The 20,611-nt window shown below is 37.0% G+C and overlaps 1 protein-coding gene across 1 annotated transcript in view; it reads left to right on the forward strand.

Annotated features, from left to right (window-relative positions):
• LOC146164292 (dynein axonemal assembly factor 11-like) overlaps positions 1–5,635 on the forward strand; it is a 31,426-nt gene extending 25,791 nt beyond the window's left edge. Inside the window, exons 8-9 of the mRNA XM_083381728.1 lie at positions 4,978–5,161; positions 5,356–5,635. Of these exons, the coding sequence (XP_083237854.1) occupies positions 4,978–5,161; positions 5,356–5,560 (389 nt within the window). The 3' untranslated portion in view covers positions 5,561–5,635. The remainder of the gene's footprint in view (positions 1–4,977; positions 5,162–5,355) is intronic.
• Positions 5,636–20,611: the final 14,976 nt, after the last annotated feature.

Below are 20,611 nucleotides of genomic sequence, written 5' to 3' on the forward strand. Positions count from 1 at the left end.
AATGGTCCCACGGCCCAAATTGGGGTCGCGGCCCCGTATTTTCGGACCCCTGGCCTAATAAACCACCTTTTAAATTGTAAGTTTTGCCAATTGAAATCCAATTAACGCAGTGTTCTGACAATTTTTAGTATGACGCCATGTTATAATGTAGCTTTGTAACGTACTCCCTAATAATGCAAACAGCTTAATGTTTTGCTTGCTGCGCCCTTGTACAATTTTAATTTGTTAAGGCCTGGTGTTGATATGTTTGATTGGAGTAAAATGCGCAACAGGTGCAAATAGAGAGGCGTACACTGCCACCAGATTTCGCATTTAAATTTGCGGCGGTAAAATATCTTGTTTCTTAAGAGCTGTAAGTAATTTTACTAAAAAGAAGCCTCTTTTCAAAATGCAAGTCGCACGAGCCCAGTTTTGGACGAGCCACTTTGCACAATGAAAGTCTCACGCGCGGGACAATAAAGCAGTCGTTAGCTACAGAGAGATAAAACGCAATATTTTAGGTTTTTGCCCCCCAAGCAAAGACCCCTGGGGGTGCAGCCTTATAAACTTCTACAAAGCACCTACATACCACTCTACGCCATGTCTGAAAATTTGAAGGTTCTGCGATGTATACTTTTTCTATAAAGCTTCGGACAAAAATCGGTCTGAAACATGCCATAGGAAACCATAGGAAACCAAAAAAGAATAGCGGCAAAAACAAGATATGTCCCGAAAATAAATTTTCGGCCCATATAATTTGTCAAAAATTTACACGGTAGGTCAAAATTATTTAAAGTCAAAATCATTAAAAAGTGGTATAGTCGGCTTTTTTTTTAAATTGTCATTCAGTTAAAATTTTATTAAAATAATTTAGTCTGGAATTAAATTCAATGACATTTTACCTGTAAATAAATAATATTATTTCTTTATTAAAGCAGTATACAGCTTGCAGAATTAACAACCCGACCATCCAGGCCTAGTTTAACGCAGTATGTTCAGCTCAAACATACTTTTTGCATTATATAGTAAAGTTGTTTATTTCTGATTTGGACAAATGTATTGAACATTATTGCTTATATTTGCAATTATCCCATTTACATATTTTGATTACTAGGTCATTGTTTATTTTCTGCAATTGATTTTGCGTTGTATTTCAACTATTTACTACACATGTTTGTAAAATATCCAGTGTCATGTTTTCTTTGGCATTTTTATAGTGGTTTGTGAAAAAATAATCATTTGTGTGTCGACAGGTAGTCAGTAAATCATCAAAAACTTGTGGTTGACGATGCCAAATCACTAAAGCAGTACTTCAAACAACAATATGTTGTTTAAATCATTGTATTTCTAATAGGTCAAAATTTTATCAAAAAAATATATTTTAAGGTACAAATATGTAAAAATTTCAAGTTTTTACGTCAAAATTTGTGTGCTTGCAATTTATCTTAACAGGCTGCCAAAATTTTATACGGTTAGCCACTTTTTTTACCATAAGAATCAAATATGTTTAAAAAAAAAGCAAACAAATTAAATTAACTGCTGCCCTACATTTTAAAACGCTGCTCAAGATTTTTATTTTACTAGGTCAAGTTTTTCAACGGAAGCTCTTGTCCATGTAGCGAACTTGTAACGAAGTCACACGTATATAGCAAAATTTGTCAATTAAACTCTATTTTAGGGTTTACAATATGACTTCAGAGACGTCTTGCATTTTCATAAAATGTGAACAGGGTTGCCAACAATTAGGAGCCTATGGAAAGAGGCCTTTGCTGCACCTTCTAAATTTAAAAGCCGTGTTGACCTAACAAATGTAGGAACTTACCATATTTATATTTATGCAATAAACAAGGGAAAGAAAAAAGGTCTCTAATAATTAAATTTATTGAATGCATAACCAGAGAAATTGTCATGTTGGAGTTTTGTGACATAAACCAAAATACACAAAGGCTTGCGCAAGTCTAACCTGCAGATGTCCATGTCTAATTTGTTTTACTTTCTGGATATTGTAAGGGAAGTTGTTTTAAACTTGACTGATATATTTGGAAATGCAAACCTACAGAATACGAATGTTGTGAAACAGTACAAACACATGATTAGAAGCAGATTGGTTTAAAAAGGGAACCACTATAAACACGCAATTCCAATAGTTGCACAAAGTAACGAAAAACATGCACGGTAACCGGTTATATCGGGCGCAGAATGCAATCACCATTCCAAAATAAAGCAATAATTACTCCGTCTTAGGGACGCTAGCTAAATACCAACGCGTGCATAAGGCGTGCATGCTGGAGGGCAGTAGACTCGTAGATTGTGACAACAAATCATAGGATGCGAAATTAGTACAAAGGTCCATGACACCTCCCCATTAAGCCTAAAAAACAAATGTTTTGGTGAAAGGGTTTAGCAACCAAAGAGATGCCGCGGTTTACATGCTCTCTTTGGTCGTAACTCGTTCAAGACTGCTTTCTTGGATTTGATGGGGCTATGACCGCTGTTATGTCTCTGGTTTGTGAGGAAGTGATGTTCTCGGGGACTGCATCACCGGTCGAGGAAGATAAGGAATCAGAAACCGCCGGTGGAGGTTCGCCAGGTCTTCATCTTCGGCCATGGCATGAGGTGAGCGTTATTGCTCCACATGGCGTCGCCATACGGTTCCCCTTGGAACTAGTCGTACGTTGAAATTACACTGCCGTGCCTCTTGATAACAATATCTGGAACCCAGCGAGGTTGTTAGGTTTGTTTTATGCATTTTCTCCTTCTCCCGTGTTGCGATTTGGAAGCCTCTATGGCTTGTTTGCCCTGGACCATGTGAGCCAGAGAAAAGTAAGGCATCCATTTTTGTGCGTATCTGCCAATTGTTTAGGAGTGCACTGGGAAGAGTATCCGCTTCCTGTTGGGGTCCAATGAAATTGATTTGCATGGTCCACATGCAAGCGACTCCATGGTTTTTCGGGCATCATCCATGGATGGACAGCCACCTTAGAAGGAGCGTTTTGGTGCTCGGCACTGGTGTGACTTTTTTCGGGCTAACAGCTTAATTCGCTGCATACCAAAATGATATTTGTGTAGTAGGGCCAGGACGTTTGCGCGCAGACCTATTTGCACCATTATTCATGAGCCGTATAGTAAACAGCCATGATGTACTTAGGGAGTCTTTCGACCTTTTAACGAGTCTTCGACTTTCGGAAACTTTTCGACTGGATTATTCATTGACTTTATTTTTAGCTGGCCAGCCTTTAAAAGTAAAATGCATTACTTTAGCCATCTGTATCATGCTAAGTTTTTTTGAATTGTTGCCGATGCATACGGCTGTACTTACAAACTGAGTGTTTCAATTGCGCATGCAACATCTATATCCTGGGCACTCTTCTTTCTCATCAAAAATTGTTACCAACGGGTAACTGGCTCAATGCATTTGCATTTTGATGTCCAGAAGTCGGTGTTGTATCTCGTACCTGATTTGTTTACATTACGTAAGAAATTGTGTAAACGAGAATATCCAATTTGTCCTTGCAGAGAATCTCGTCCATTCAGCGTTTTGATACCGTCTCGGCTATGGAAATTTAAATTCCGAACTTTAGTTATCAGAAAAAGTGCAGTAGATTTATTTTCGCTGCTCCGATACCTCACAGTTGCAGTCTACACCTGGGTATGCGAGCACTCTTTTACATCTGCATGTCATGTAGGCGTCTCCATGTTTGAGGTGATTATGCGGCTCTGGTTGTTTTCCTTGTTTGGCCTCTTCTGGTCATTTCCTTTCGGTGCGAATCTCATAAACTTCGATTTATAAGTAGTTAGTTTTGCAGTTTTTTTAATTTGCATCGCTCTTTGTGCAATGACGTTTTTTAGGTTAGTTTTGGCAGGCAACTGCTAATCAAATCAATAACAAATCGAGTCGTCCGCCACGTAAAATTCCTTAAAAAGTTTAAACCTCTGATGAGATTCTGTTCTTTAGCCTACACATCAGAGTATGGAACGATTTGGCGCCGTCGGCCTGGCTTTGGCCGTTTGGTATCGACTTTCGGGCGCTGTTTTGACACTGACTGTTTGCCCTTGTTTGAGGTTAGGATTTCCAATCGGCAGGGTTTAGAACAGGGGTCGGCAACCTACGGCCCGTGGCCCGCCAATGTAATTCATCCGGCCCGCTGCCTATTTGACAAACTAGACACGAGTCAATTTCACATACTTTTTGTCTATTTTAACTACGCAAGTGCAAAAAATTTCCTCGCTTCGCGTAATCATCTTTATACTTCCGGTTTGTTTGTTTGTTTTGATGCTTTCTTTTGATCTATAAATCAGCGCTTTTCAACCTTTGCTACGTGAAAGGCTGACATTTCATTATATTCAGCAGTGTCTTAAAAACTTGCTAGAAATTTAAAAGATATGCCGGTATACCAAAAAAATTGTTTAAAGTTATCGCCAGTCTTCTAGGGTAGTTTTATTACACTTTTCATTAGTAGTATGGATGACGACGTGTAAACTCGAATTTTAAACCAAACGAACGCTTTTTTTGTGCTTTGTGTCGACAATTTACTGCCTTCTTAAATGTAATCAAACACGTCTTTAAGTGCAAAAAAATCCGATGCCCGCCTGATTCAGAGTTATTCTTCTAACATTTTAATAACCCAATTCTTAGTTAAAATTTTGTGCGGCCTGCAGAGACTTTACTGAGTTTGGTTTTGGCCCGCGACTAGAAAAATGTTGCCGAACCCTGGTTTAGAATCTGGGTAAGGTTTGAAATTATTGAGGAAGTCTGTGATTGACGAAGGGGTAAGAGGTTGTTTAAATGTGCTTGACGTTCAGGTTTCATACTGAAGAATTTTTGTCGTATTTCGACGTTAATGTTATTCAAATTTCGGTCTTAATGCTGGAGGTTGTTTCTAGAGCCAAGTTTCATGTTGTTTTTTGACTTGTGACAAATTCAAAGCTATTTGGTTGTTTGCCATTCAGGTGCTACTAATTTGTTATTTGACATAAATGAAAGCGTTTTTTTTACAGATACAGATGTTCAACCTTGGTATGTACGTGTCACAATGAAGGGTGCCGTACTTCAGTTGTCGTTAGGTGATGAAGTCAAGCCGGACAGTTGTGTTGCCCAACGGTCGCAAGCAACTGGCCACCTTGTTATTACTATGCCCAAACTAATTACGCCTCAGACAGCCACAGGCCGTGCTAAAGAGTTGTGAGTTTTTGTTAAATTTATCGTGTTGCTTTACTAGTATTCAGTGATTTGGCCTACAAAGTCATACCTAAACATCTTTTTAGTAGGCTACCGTAAATATATTAAAATATTCCCCTTCGCCTAAACACCTAAACAGTCATAAATGTATTTTTTTACTATGACCTCATTTTGCTATCTGTTATGTATATATTAAGGTCGAGGAAGAGCGTAAGTAAAAATCCAAGGATTGGGCATGAATTTCTGGACGTGAAAGAGAAGTGCAGTTTAATGGAAGAGCTAGGCAATATCCGTGCCGCCAAGTCTACGACAGCTATTCCTCGCCATCGTTTACAAAAAGATATAACAGAGGATTGTCCCGACTTTATTGACGATCCAGAGGTTCCACCGTTAACGTGGTAGCTAACATTTATATGCACTTGAACTGATTTTTATGCTTTTGTAATGTATATGACACTATCTAATAAAATTCTTCTAAATTCAAACATGTATTTTTTATGTTTTACGTCTTTGAAATATAAACGTAACGTAGTAGTAAATGCCTAATTCAAATCACAATTTCGTCTAAGACTATATGAGCGATAAAAGTGATGACGGTCCTGAACGTTAACACGTTTTCATGTGACCGTAGGATAGACGCATGGACTCCAAACTCACGAAACTGCAGTTTGCGCTCAAATAGTATAACAAACTTTGCTTTGCTACGTGAAACCATTTTTGTTTATTGGGTTGTAGGTAGGGGCATATATGGTTTTACCCTAAAAAATTGCAACAAAAGGTTTTTTTAACTGATTTGGGCAGTACTAGGTGTCTATCATCACATATTAAAAATCTTAAGGATTCCAACTTCCGGAAAGTGGTTATTTTAAAGAGTTCTTCCAAGATGGCTGCCAAACCATTAAAATAACCGATCAGACCATTCTTAGAATTGTTCAATTATCTGATAGCCTATAAATATAATATGGCTGCCAAAACAATTTAAAACTAGACGGGGTTGCGGTTGTTGTATATTTTGTCATGGGGTATTTTTCAGGGCCTTATTTTCATGGGTGATTCAATAATTGGGTCTTTATAAATAGAGTTCTCTACCAGGTTAGTTTTTGTAGTATTACGTATTATACTTTGGTTTATTCGTTTTACGCTTTACATTTAGTTGTATTTTCTCTTGTCTTGTTTCTGCAAGCAAAAACAAATACGGGCCGAAAATTTCCTGCCTTCACTTTTGACGAAGATGCAAATATTTTTACAAAACAAAAATGCCTATTGATTTAACACCCTCCCCCTAAACCAGATAAAACTTATTTCCCCCTATTCATAAAAAAACCTGCAATCCATTAAAAATATGTTTGATTCCCCCGAAACCAAAGATAAACGATAAACAAAACTAACATCCTCCACCCGGAAGTAAATATTTCATTAACAAAACAATATTCTTAATTTTTTTTTTCAAACGCCCTTCAAAAAATGCTACCCCAACCCTTGGGCCAAAACCACAAAAATCTACAATCTTCTTCATCCTCTTTTTTTATCTAAATTCAAATTAACTTTTTGTATTAATTTTCCCCAAAGGCACCCGATTGTTGGGTTGTTTAGGCCTGAAAAACAAACAAGTGATTCGTAGTATCACTTTTATGGTTCATTAGCGGTTTGATTTGCATAAATAGCATATTGGCGAACACTACAAAAAGGAGATATATTGCTAGATATTACTGTCGCTAGGTAGGCGTAGAGAGCTTCAAATAACTTAACGTCACACAATTTTATTGCGAAAAAATAGGACCCGCTCATAATTTTGAACCTATAAACCAAAATTACATAATAAACATAAATTTTAAAGATGAAAGCCGAATATGTCTAGTTTTAAAGGTTAACTTTATGAGTACCAGATTATAGACCCTCAAAACTTTTGAGGCACAATTAACAAAATCCGTTTTTCCGTTTTTAACTTCAGCTGCTTGTTTGCGGTCTGTTTCGCGTGACAACAGCAAGTTTCTTAAAGTTTAAAAACCTTATGACGTTTCCGGCCTTTTTATGCCCCTTAAACCATCATGTTGTTTAGCAGAGATTATGTAAAAATATGGCAACCCTAGTAAATAGTATTCCCCAACAGATTTTGTTTTGTTTACTTGTGAATATAAAATCATTATATCATCTTCGTTGTATAAATAGATGACTGCTTTTAACAACATAGACAAAAAAAAATTACATTTCATTCTTAAAACTGTGAGATTTTTGTCTAGAATTCATTAGACTGTTTCTTACCGTATTCCGTATTTGTTTATTAAGATAAAAATTTAAAATGCGCACACAATATTAAGATGACGTTATACATTTCGATGAACTGGTTATACTGCGAAATATAAATGCTTATGGTAACATACTAAACAGTTTCCATCAATGGATATAACATCCGATGGCCAGGGAGACTTTTAGGTTTTGTCTGTATTTGTTTGGCACACTGGCTTCTGGCGTTTTAAAGCAAAATACAACGCTTTGACGTAATCTGTTTCGATGCAATCAAAGTGCCCATTTTTCATTTATTAGCGCGAAACAGCCTCCACAACATTTTCCTTTCAATCTATTATGGCAATCGAAATTATAGTCCAAACAGCTGTACCAAATATTAAAGTTGTGCCACACTTATAATGGATCTTGCCCAATATTCGACTTTTAACATAACTTTTGCCAGCCTTTGCGTTTTAAATGATAATCCTGGTAATGCAGATTGTAACATTTCTTTAAAGTGTGTGTTTTGGCTAAAAGTGAAAATATTTTGATCTATGCCCTAAAAAAACAATTAGTGCATTTTCCACTTAATAGATTGCGGCAAACTCGTTTAGTTCTTTTAAAACTGGAAACGAAATTTCCAAAACCACAAAAAAAAAACTGATTTCGTTTTATAATTGCCCATTATATTCTACCATTGCAAGCGAAAAGTTTGCAGTTTTTGTGTAATAATTTTTCCAGTTAAAATTCAAAATTGTAATTCTTCCTAATCCTTGCGAATAATTATATTTTTATGGTAGTGAAGCATTAAATAAACGTTGTTGGGTAATCGCAAGCGCGTAAAAGGTCCCGGTTCTGATTAAGCGAAGCCTAATTCGGTTTGATTATTATGTTTCGCTATTCATTACGTATTTTCGTTCCCATGAGGTGCGTTGGAGGTCACTAGAACCACATTACTGCAGTTTGTACGCGACAATAAACATAAATTATATTGCGTTACGCGGTGTCTGTTTAGGGCGGTCAGGTATCAGTTTCAAGATAATGCAGCCAACCAAAGATCATTTCACAACAGAGCAGTAGAAACTCTTCCCCCAAAACTCCCCCAGACTACAGCTGCGATCTACACGTCAAACGTTTGTGCGCCCAACTGTGACATAATAGATGAAAGACACTGATAAATTGTATTTTTGTTTTAAAAAGGATTTTCCTAAAATCCTAAGACTGCAATTGACATATTATTGTGACATTAAATTTGAAAAAATAATTTTTCAATTGAAAAGTTTTTTACAAAGAGCTGCATGAGATACAAAGTTTACTTTTGTAAATCTTATAGAATTTGCGCAACGATTCCCTTAATACGAGCTAAATCATACTAGAGCTACAAGGTTATACAATGTTATATTTTAGTGTAGATCCATAACATACCGTGGCCACTACATTCCGTAGTACAGGTTTTTAGAGTAACATCATACATTTCAAAGAATTGATTATATTGTGGTTTGCCTAATGCATTAATGAATAAAAATACACAAATCTATAGGCTTATAAAAACATAATGGATAGTTTTCGTAATTGCAGATAACAGCCGATGGCAGAGAAGATGTTTAGGTTTCGGCTGTAAGTATTGACATACTTGTGTCTGACGTTTCAAAGCAGAATGTACTCCCTTGGCGGAATCTGTTTTGCTGATTTAACAGTGCCCCTTTGTCGCGTAACGCGAGACAGTCTGCCGGTTTCGTTTTAACCATATCCTTTTCGGGAAATATTGCTACCGCTAAGTTGGAGTACAGAGCTAAAACCAATTTTGCGATGACGTCATATTTTGTTTGCAATTTGTACCCTCAGCTTAAGGCCCCTAGACTTCTAAACCCTTAAAGGCTCATCTACATATACGCCTCCATCTTGTATGGACATTTGAAGTCTCTCCAAATTATAGTTTTCCTGTAAAACTCTGGACAAAAAACGGTCTGAAACAAACCAAAAAAAACATAAAAGATTTCGAGCAAAAACAAGATATGTCCCGAAAATAAATTTTCGGCCCATATAAAGAACAATATTAATGTATTGGTGATTAAAAAAAACGGTTAATTTCTATATATAGTTGGGCAAACTAAGCAGACATAAAGATTTCATACAATGGGGCCATGTGTATTTCTGACCTAATCAGCGTAAAGAAAGCACATGGATCAATATTTTTTTTTTCTTGTGTCATCATGTATTAGGTTTAAGGTGTCGTTCGTGACCCCCGTAATATGAAAGGTTCTTCATTTCTAAACTAGGCTGTAACAAACTAGTTTCTGGAAATGATTAGCTTTTGTTGGTGGCTCTGTGGGGCACGAGTTTAATAGTTGAACTCCTGACTTCAGTTTTTAAGTTGACTTGAAGGTTGCGTGCGTATAACTCGTTAGCTAACCACAATGCTTCTAGTGATTAATAATTGTATTATCTGATAAGCGAACACCCAGTTTAAACTATAGTCAGCGGACAAGTTAGCATAAAGAAGATGTTACTTGCAAATATCAAAGTTGCGAACAGCAAGACGTTTAACAAAGAAGAAGAAAGCGGAAAGAGGTCTTAAATACACAAAACCCTGTGTTGACCGCATGAGAGAATGCAAGCCAGTAAGCACTTTACACTTTGGTGCGAGTAGACAATAAATCTGGGGCATAAGCCGTTACAGCGTAAATTGCACCGTAAACACCAAAAGCTCTTAGTCGGTAATTATAGTCGTGCGCTCTACAGTTTTCATTACATTTTATTTAACCTAATAATCTACAAGGCTAAACAGGTCCAAAAAGTGTGCACTGTTGGCCACACTGATGCCTGCTCTGAAAATTATGTAAATCCAAATATCTACTACAAAATCTCCCAGTAACGTTTATAGAATGACACAGAAATATAACATCAATAAATTATATTGCGAGTTTATTATTAGCCTCACTAAATCAGCTAAATAAAACTAAAACAGCCTGCGGTGATGTAAACATACTGACGTAGGCCTTTTGGAGTTTTTTTCAAATAAATAATTGTAATACTGCGTCTTGAAAAAATTACTCAACGTTGCAGTAATGTAAAAGATGGCAGAAAACATCATAACGCAGGATGTATTCGCAAAAAAGCAAAAGAGCGTAGCGACACTGTACTGTAGGTCAGTTTAAAACGTCAATCGCTTTCTTCTTGTGTCTGCTTTTATGCCCTGTATCTACTCTCCTTGTCGGAGACCGGGCTTGTCTCTCGTCAAGGCCCACTTTCTCTGGTTTCCCTTGCTTCTCCTCTACATGACCTTCTGTGATGGAATAAACTAAGCAAGCTAACAGTACACCCAGTAGTCTGTAACATACATTATGATATGCCCTACACTGGTGACCTAGTACGTGATCTGAACACGCAGAACGCAATGGGAACATCAAATGGAACAAGAGAACTATGTACAAAAACTGGTACTTTTGAAGTCTAGATCACAAAGAAACACTTCGAACAGAAACATTTTAACGGAAATTCTAAAATCCTTTAGGATTATTACTATTTCTTAAGATAAAGCTGGAAGTCATGCACATTTGTAAAAAGAAAACCAAAGAAAAAAACCTAAGCCCATCTTAACGATGTTTAATTTTCAACATTACTAATTGTATGTCTTTGTCTTTCTTTCGCTTTACCTTCTGTCTGACAAATATGTTTGAATAGCCACGCAAGACCCTCATGTGAAGGCATAATTTAATGCTAACACGCCACCACTTAGTGTGATATTAGGCTATTTGTCACGTTTAAATATTCTGGATTCTATTGGCCTGCTGTTTTGTATCTTATTTTAACCCATGAGAAGAAGGTCAAACCCAGCGTATGCTTTATCCAGTTCAGGTGTGACACAACTGCTATTCATATATTCGTGACAACCCATCGCGAATTTTAGCGAGAAATATCCCAGAATAATTAGGCTACTCCTCACAAACGAAGTGTGGTTTTTAAAGCATTTCATAAAGCTTCTCTTAAGGCATATGTCTTTTGCTTAAAACTATTTTTGTACTCTTTCGTTGGCCAGAAGAAAGGCAACTTCGTATTGGCCGAAACCGGTTAACGTTTTGAATGCCCGAGGGCCTGGGACACACGATATCAGTTGAGACTTTGTCATCGTGCAAAGAGTAGGAAATTTTCCAAAGCGAACGTTCTGCCTAAATCCGGTCATACAAAATGCCCTCGTGGTTTAAGCCTGCATTTTTGCGGCAGAAAATTTTTTAGCTTCGAGTTCTTCTACTTTTTTTCTATTTCTATTTACTTTGATACAATACCATATTTGTGAACAACTCGCTGCTCAATCTCTCTTTAATTGTTCAGAATGACGAATATGCTTATCTGAACTTCTTAACTAAGGAAGTGCAACAGCAAAACACAGCGGCACTACAACGATTTTTGTATCAACCACATTTCAAGTCCAGTCATTACAACACTACTAAATACGGCTTGAAAACAAAGACCTAGCTCAGGGGCCGGGAAACTATGGCTCGCGAGCCATATGTGGCTCTTTTTTTGACGCCGTATGGGTCTTTTGATGAAAGAATCTTGCTTGCAGAAAAAAAGCTATTATTTCTCAGCCTGATCTTAAATAAAACTGCACGCGACGCGGCCATGGCCGCTTTCCTAACTTTATATTTCCCTTTTTGTTAAACATACTATAAAATTTTTGGCGCTTCGCGCGACTCCTATTTGTTTTTTGAGACTCTTATCCCGTTTTAAGCCCTGTTCGTTCAATGGAACTCCTTTGCCTAATTACCGTTGTGCAAACTTAGCTAATTCATTTTCGGTGCATAGCATGTTCTGCCCATTAAATGTGTACAGAATAAAACAGCCCTGCTCAAATTACTACTTTTTGCCAGCCTATGACTAGATTAAAAAAGTAGGCTATTATATGGCTCTCATGGAAATACAACCAAGAAAATTTGGCATTTATGGCTCCCTTAGCTAAGAAGGTCCCCGACCCCTGACCTAGCCTATTGATTGTATGACCATAGCATATGAAATACAGATGTTTTGCTTACCTTGTAATTTACACCTCCGCTAGGTATAGAGACTGTGTATTTTCGCCAAGTTTGTGCGGTATTACTATTTAAAATATGTTGACCTTAAGGCTAGCATTAGGTACAGTCATCACCAGTAAGTCTAGTTTGTATCTATAAATTTCTTTACACCAGGGGTCGGCAATCTAGGCCGGATCCGGCCCGCCAATGCAATTCATGTGGCCCGCTGCCTATTTCACAAACTAGACACGAGTCCATTTCAAATAGTTTTTGACTATTTTAACTACCTAAGTGCGAAAAATTTTCGCGCTTCGCGCTCATGGTATTTCTACGTCCGGTTTGTTTAGTGTTGATGCAGTCTTTTTCGCTTCTTTACCGTTGCGCCGTGGAAGGCTGATAAGTGTGTCGCGGACTAACAAAAATATTGGATATATATTTTTTAACATTTTTTATGTTATTATTTTCGGTAATGTAATAAAAACTTGCAAGAAGTTTTAAACGAATGCCGGTATATCGAAAAAAGGACTAAACTGGATTAACTATCAAGGTTTTATTGCGTTTCTTCAAAGTAGTTTTATTACATTTTTCATTAGTAGTGTGGTGTGTTGAATTTTAAACCAAAGAAACGCTTTGTTTCGTCGCTTTGCGCCAACACTTACCGAACCGCCTCCTTAAATATAATTAAAGTTGTTCTAACATTTTGATAACCAAATTCTGATTTAACACTTTGTACGGCCCGCAGAGATTTTTCTGAGTTAGGTTTTGGCTTGCAACTCGAAAAAGGTTGCCGATCCCTGCTTTACGCTATGTTTGCCAACACTTGCTAAAAGAGTCGTATATGCACACGATTTTTGTCCAAGGGCGGTTGGGGCCGCTACGAAAGGCGAGACTGGACTTCAAATTACTGTGCGCACAGAATGAAACAAAGCTACCTCACTGTTAGACGTAAATAATATGGTTTTACAACCGTTAAGAACATGAGTTACTGTATGAAGCAGACTAGCCTACATTATTATCCTGCAGTTAGAAAGAACGGCTAGTCAGAACTCCATCAAAAGTTTTTTTACGTCCGCTATAGGATATCCCTGCACACGAAAGTGAGACTGTCCTGACTGAAAGTACATTTTCATAATCTGCTGAAAAGTTATTTCCACCAGCTAGCCTACTGTAAGTAGAAGTAATGTTGAAAACGAAATTTTCAAATTTCTTGGAATCAGATATTCGTGGATTGTGAGCACGAGGAAAGTGTAGACTTGGTTAACTGCAGTATGTATAAGTGGAGGGCTGGATTAACATAGTAGCAGATGAAGCAGCTGCTACGTACGGGCCACCCGCTTCACAAAGCTCCGTGCTTGGTTAGCCAAACAAAACATAGTTGGTAAGTAATTTTTGACTTGCAAACTGGAATGGCATAGGAGAATATTATAGGTTTCATGCTAACGATGTGTTTGTCTAAAACTACATATAACTTCACTTATTGCTGGTTTATCGCCAGTGTTCCCTCTAAGGCAGGGGCGGGCAACATACGGCCCGCGGGCCGGATCGCGACGGGATTTTGAACGGCCCGCAGACAGTTTCCCGTTTTACATAAAAATGTGGCCCGCGGCAACAGTCTGCCGCAATCCCCCACTACTTGCTATTACTACGTCAAATAATAGTGATTGTTAGTTATTCTTTAGGTCTTTGTCTTGGGTTAAAATAATAGGACTGCAGCCATAATATCGAAATAAGACCAACTTTAACGTCGGAATAGCACACAGTTCGGAATAAGACCAAAATAGGACTAATGCCGGATTAAGTCATAAACCCGTCGGAATACGACCTAAATGGCCACAATTAGGCATATAAAACATTTTAACTAACCCTAAACCCCACCCATAAGTAATTCACAAACTCCCCTAATAGTTTCAACTCCACCCATTACACACCAATAACCCCAAAGAGGGCCAGAAAATCAGGTGCCAAAACAGCGGCGCCCAAAATTCGACACCAAAACGGACAATGCCATTATACCTATGGCCTCCGATCGTCCCATACCTCTCTCTCCCTACAGTTTCAGGCGTTGTTTGGGGCATTTAGGCCTTATTCCTAAGAGTTCAGGACTTATTCCGACAGATTTATGTCTTATTTAGACGACGCAGTTCTTATTCTGTCGTAGATGTTACTGCGTGTTTGGCTTTATCATGTCGTTGGTCTTAACACTATGGTTTTATTGATTGTTCTGCTTCAGGTCTTGGTCCTTTTTAGGTCTTTTTAGGACCAAATTATATTTAGAATTTACAATCAATATCTTCACTTGGATTTTGCCAAGAAGCGTAAAGTTGCAAATTCAACAAGGATTGGATGCCTAAGTAAGCGTACGCCGTACAGCATTAGCCGCCAGTATGTGGCAAAACATGTATGCTATGGCACTACAATTAATTTATAGATTCGAAATCCGGCTCACCAAGTACTTTATTTTCCCATGTCAGACCCGCCGACTGGAGAAGTTGCCCGCCCCTGCTCTAAGGACGTGGAGTTTTTTTGCACAATGTGCGCAAAAATGTGCACGAGGAAATGTGCGCACTCTTTTGAAAATGTGCACACTCTTTTTAGAATGTGCGCACTTTTTTTAAAAATGTGCGCATTTTTTTCTCAGAATGTCCTCATGGCAAAATAGACTTATAAGAATTGAGCTAGTGGAGACGGGGATGCGAAATTTTTTTGCACAATGTGCGCAAAAATGTGCACCCCAAAATGTGAAAAAAGGTGGGCACATTTCAAATTGCCTTCAAAAATGTGCGCACTTTTTTTAACAATGTGCGCACATTTCAAATTGCCTTTAAAAATGAGTGACTTTTTTTAACAATGTGCGCACATTTTTAACTGACTTCAAGACTGTGCGCACGTTTTTCACAATGTGCGCACATTTTAAACTGCCTTAAAAATGTGCGCACTTTTCTTTCAAAATGTGCGCACATTTTAAAGTGCCTTCAAAATAGTGCGTACTTTTTTTCAGAATGTGCGCACATTTTAAACTGCCTTTAAAGAATGTGCGCACCTTTCTTTAAAATAAAAAAAGTGCGCACTTTTTTTAGAATGTGCGCACATTTTAAAGTGCCTTAAAAAAACTGCACAAAGTGCACACTTTTTTTTAAGAATATGCGCACATTTTGAAATGCCTTTAAAGAATGTGCGCACTTATTTTAGAATGTGGCAATGTGCGCATTTTTTCAAATGTTTATATATATATGTTTTATATATATGTACACCCTTTGGAGAAGTACATGATAATCATTAATAATTTCAACTAAAGTTGTAACATTGTACAGCTAACTCAAACCTTTTTAATCTTGTTTTCTGTTAATTTTTTTAGTAACTGATATGATCTCCGTATTTTTGTAAAAACAAACTAAATACAATTCTATCCTAGTTAAAATACAACTATTGCCTTTTAAAATCCTTTTCATACGTTTATTGTCGACAAAAACGATACAACAAAAGCTTGAAAAGAGGGGAGTCAAAGCTAGCTTGAGCCCTACATACCAGCATCAAAACTGCGCCATAATACTAATATCACGCTTTCAACAGTGTGACAGAAACACATTTTCTTTAATACTAACAACATAGGAACGGCGTACCCAATTTACAAAAGCTTACAAATAAACTCCAAAATGTGTCAGTCTTGCAGAAAAAGGTTAGAGCAGCTAAAATAGACTAAACAATCAAAGTAAAAATCATGCATAAACCAGACAAACAGTCTTGACTTGGCAAATCCTGTCACCAATTCTGAAATACAAAATTTTAAATGTGAAGTTAGGTGATAACATTTAAATATACAAATACAAGTATAAAAATAGATGCGAAAATACCTTAAAGTTTCATTATGTCTCAAATGACACAAACTGGACACTTCCAATCTTCTTCATAGACGGGGGAGGATTTTTGCTCCCAAATTTCCATGCAGCGAAAATGGCAACATATTTTACACTTACCACAGAGGACCTGTTAGTAATTGTGTAAAACATTAATTTTGTTAAACTACAATAATAAATTCTTGGCAATTACCGAATGCCTAAATGAGACTGTCCCACCACAAGCTCTACATATGTCGTCCAGATTGTCTACAAATAAAAAACTAGAATGCCACAATGAAAAAAAATATTTACATGTAAGAAAAGTACATAAATATATATAAACATTACAGGGCTACACACAAGCCATACCAGAATAGCATAAAATTCGATGTGCAAAAAATTGCCTCATTTTCTTTATGTTAGAGCTTGATGTATCAAATTCCACCTTTTGTTCAACGATTTTTAAAAGACACTCTGCAATCTATTGAGATGAAAATAATTTAACTATGTTATATATGAACTTTCTGCAACAATATTAACCTGTAAAACAAAAATTCCACAACTGTAACTATCTGTTTAATTGTTTGGGGTGGCAAATTTGTCCTCGTTTCCAATTTTCTGTTTTTTATAACAAATTAAACTAAAATAGTTGTTCATTCAGTTTTTTTCATAAACGACTGACGCTAAAACGCACGACCTAAATATTAAAATATTAAACTTCCAAATTGTCACTAAAATATGGTCTCAAAATGTGCACATTTCCACCAAAGGGAAGCAAGAAGCTCGAAATTTAATCGTGTAATATCTTCGGAAGTAAACAAGATTTCGAATCTAACTTAGCCATCAGCAATCAGACTTTTATTAAAAAAATAATAAAATATTAATATGCACATTTATTTTCCATGCTTTTAAATATGTACACTTTGCGTTAGAAAAATTGTATTAACTTTAACTACGGCGGATGCGCACTAGCTCAATTCTTATAAGTCTATATTTTTTCTGATTAATCATTTTGTACATTTTTGTGCAAGTTAAATGATGGAAAACCCTAAACCAGTGCTCTTCAACCGGTGAGCACGATGCACCATAGGGTGCATCAAAACATGCATGGGGTGCACCAGTACGAAAGGGTATACAAGCGTGCATCACAAAATTTTAATAAACTATTATTGTTACATCGTATTTGCCAGTATTTACCGATTTACATGGTGATATTGATATACGTCATTTAAGGGTTCAACAAAATAAAAAGGTTGAAGAGCACTGCCCTAACAAGCAAGATTATATATGTTTCTTTATCAAACATGTTGCAGGCGAACATCATTTGCCTACCGCTAAACCTACTGTGAAAACACACTTGTTTTGAGTTGTCTAAAGTGTAATTATTTGGTTAAACACATTTTTTTGCCTGGTCAAGCTGCTGTTTATTCTAAAGCCGAATTGCTATATAATAAACATAATGTCTTTTAAAGATTCGAGCTGATGTTGTTAAGATCTTAAATTTGTTTCTTAAAGAAAATTTAAATTCACGAGTGAAATACAAGTAAAACATCCATGCTTCAGAAAAGATAGAATTTAAATAGAAAGCACAATGTTTAGTTTTTAACCCAGGCATATATTATAGACCAGGGGTGTTCAAATGATTTCTGCCATGATCCACCACAGCCAAACCTGACAACATGATGATCCACCAAATACGAATAGTAAACATATTGGACACGCTTTAATTTTTATGGTGCTTTATTTATGTAAAATTAAGGTACCCTCTACAACATAATGATAACTTTGTAAAAGTCAAAAGTGAAGTGTGCTACAGCACCAGGATTGTTTCAATAAGAAAAGTGATAAGTTGGTTAAGACCAGGGGTCGGCAACCTTTTTCTAGTCGCGGGCCAACACCAAACTCAGAAAGGTCTTTGTGGGCCGCAAAATGTTAACTGAGAATTGTGTTACTAAAATATTAGAACAACTTTTAATCAGGCGGACCTCGGATATTTTTTTTCACTTAAAAACGATAATTACATTTAAGGAGGCAGTAAAGTGTTGGCGCAAAGGAAGAGAAAAGGCGTTGTTTGGTTGAAAATTCGAGCCCAAACTTCGTCATCCATACTACTCAGGGGCGGATTAAGGCGGGGGCTGCAGCCCCAGGCCCACCAAAAAAATAGGCCCACCGCAACAACTTAAGACCAACCGACGTTATCTTTGTAAAATAACTGTAAAGCTATATTCTAATGATATCGCTACTGGTGCCAGGTAGCTTTATTCTTTTTAGTTAAAATGGGGATGACCTTGTGTCCAGCTTGTAAAACAGGTCGCGGACCGGATGATTTTCATGGTCGGGCAAGATCCGGCCCGCGGGCCGTAGGTTGCCGACCCCTGGTTTAAAGTAAAATATCCATCATGTTTATTTTGAGGCTTTTATAAGACGACTAGCTTTTGACGTCTATGCGTGTTTGTTACTTCACAAAATGAAGCTACTATAAGAAGACTTCGCTAAAACAAATCACAACAAGCTACATTGACGTACGTTTAAAGACACTGCATTAGCTCAGCCAGATTGTCACAATATCTAAAATTCGTGAATGTTTCGATAAATAATTGCGCAGCTGTGTCAGCAAAAGGTATAGCAAGCATTGATAGCCTATACGTTCCAAGAAGAATACAAAAAAACATGTAAGAATGAGATGTAGTATAAAAGTTGGACTGATTTTAGATACCATGTCAAAACCATTAAATAAAGTGCTGAAACCTTGTTCAAGTATTCCCCAGATGAACTGGAAGAATCACTGCCTGAAGAGATCTGCTAAAATAACACCATTTTAACGTAAAAAGCAGCAAAGACGCTAAGCCGTTTAGATTTAATAATGAAAATGAGGTATCTTTTGTATGAATAATGTATCTGTGTCTGATGCTTGAATCTAATGCGTTAGTCCAGTGTTTGTGAACCCTTTGTTACTTGGGGGCACCTAGAGACATACAAAAACGTGGCGGCGCACCTTGCGAGCGAAGCGAGCGCGAAATTTTTGAGGTGTACCGATATTTGTTTTAAATTGGCGTCAATTTTCATTATATAGGCCCTATAATTGCAAATCTTTAAAGGATCTCCAGTCTTGAGACCAAAATTGGAACAACATCAACTTCGGAACAAAATACAGTTAGGAATAAGGCGTAAATAGGACTAATACCTAATAGTAGTAATGACGAAATCGGAATCAGACCTAAATGGCATAAATACGGCCTATGTCACCTTTTATCTAACCCCAAACCTCATTCATAACTGTCACTAACTTCCCTGATAATTTCAGCCCTAACCCAATTGAAGCCAAAACAGGGGTAAAAATAGCGGCGCCCAAATGGCAAATACAAACGGCCAATGCCAGACAAGTGACCCCCAAACATCCCATACCCTTTCCCTACAGTCTCTTCTTAGCGTTGTTTTGTCTATTTAAGTCTTATTTAGATTAATTAGGGACTTATTTTGACATGTTTAGGCCTTATCTAGACTATTTTAGATCTTATTCTGATTACTGCGAATTTGGCGTTATTATGTCGGTGGTCTTAATACTATGGTGTTATAGATTATCTAATTAAGATGTTGCTACTTGATATTTGCTACCGTCGGGTCTTGTTACGTTTTCTACCTGGAAGTACTATGAAAATCAATGAGCTAAGCTTAATGGGAAAGTAATATTTATACATATATGTTAAACATATTAATTTTTCTTCTTTTTGCTCGCGGCGCACCGGTTGAGAAGCGCTGCGTTAGTCTATGGACCAAAATAGGTTGCATTCCTTAGCTCTATACTTTTGTATAAAAAACGAGATTTTGGAGAAAAAATATACAGCGATGACGTTATAAACAGCTGGAAAACACGTTAATTGGATCAGTTTGATAAGTGAATAAAGCAATGTTATTTTATGCTAATTGTGAAAAAAAAAAGTTTATCAACTGCCGTAACGAACCCAAATTACAATGCTAGGAAACCGTTTCGAGCGGCAACTGTTAACGCAATACTCAAAAATTATTCAAAGAGCAAAAACTGACTTAAAACTATATAAATGTATAACAAACGTAATAATAACTACATCATTTATGACGTAACAGTGCATGACAATTAAAGGTGTGGCATGTCTGTGATCGACTGTTGTGGTACTGCTCATAAATCCTACAAAACAAATTATTAGGAGTAAAATATTTATAAATTTTGGGGGGGACATGGCCCCTGTGCCCCCTGGCTACGCCTATGAATTGTGGTTGGAACAATAAACAAAATGAAAATAGACCAATAGGCCTCTGGCTACCATACAGCCCCAGGTCCATGAAAACCTTAATCCGGCCCTGATACTACTAATGAAAAATGTAATAAAACTACTTTGAAG

Source organism: Ascidiella aspersa, chromosome 2, assembly GCF_963924565.1.
Source record: "Ascidiella aspersa chromosome 2, kaAscAspe10.2, whole genome shotgun sequence".
In the NCBI taxonomy this organism is placed as follows: domain Eukaryota; kingdom Metazoa; phylum Chordata; class Ascidiacea; order Phlebobranchia; family Ascidiidae; genus Ascidiella; species Ascidiella aspersa.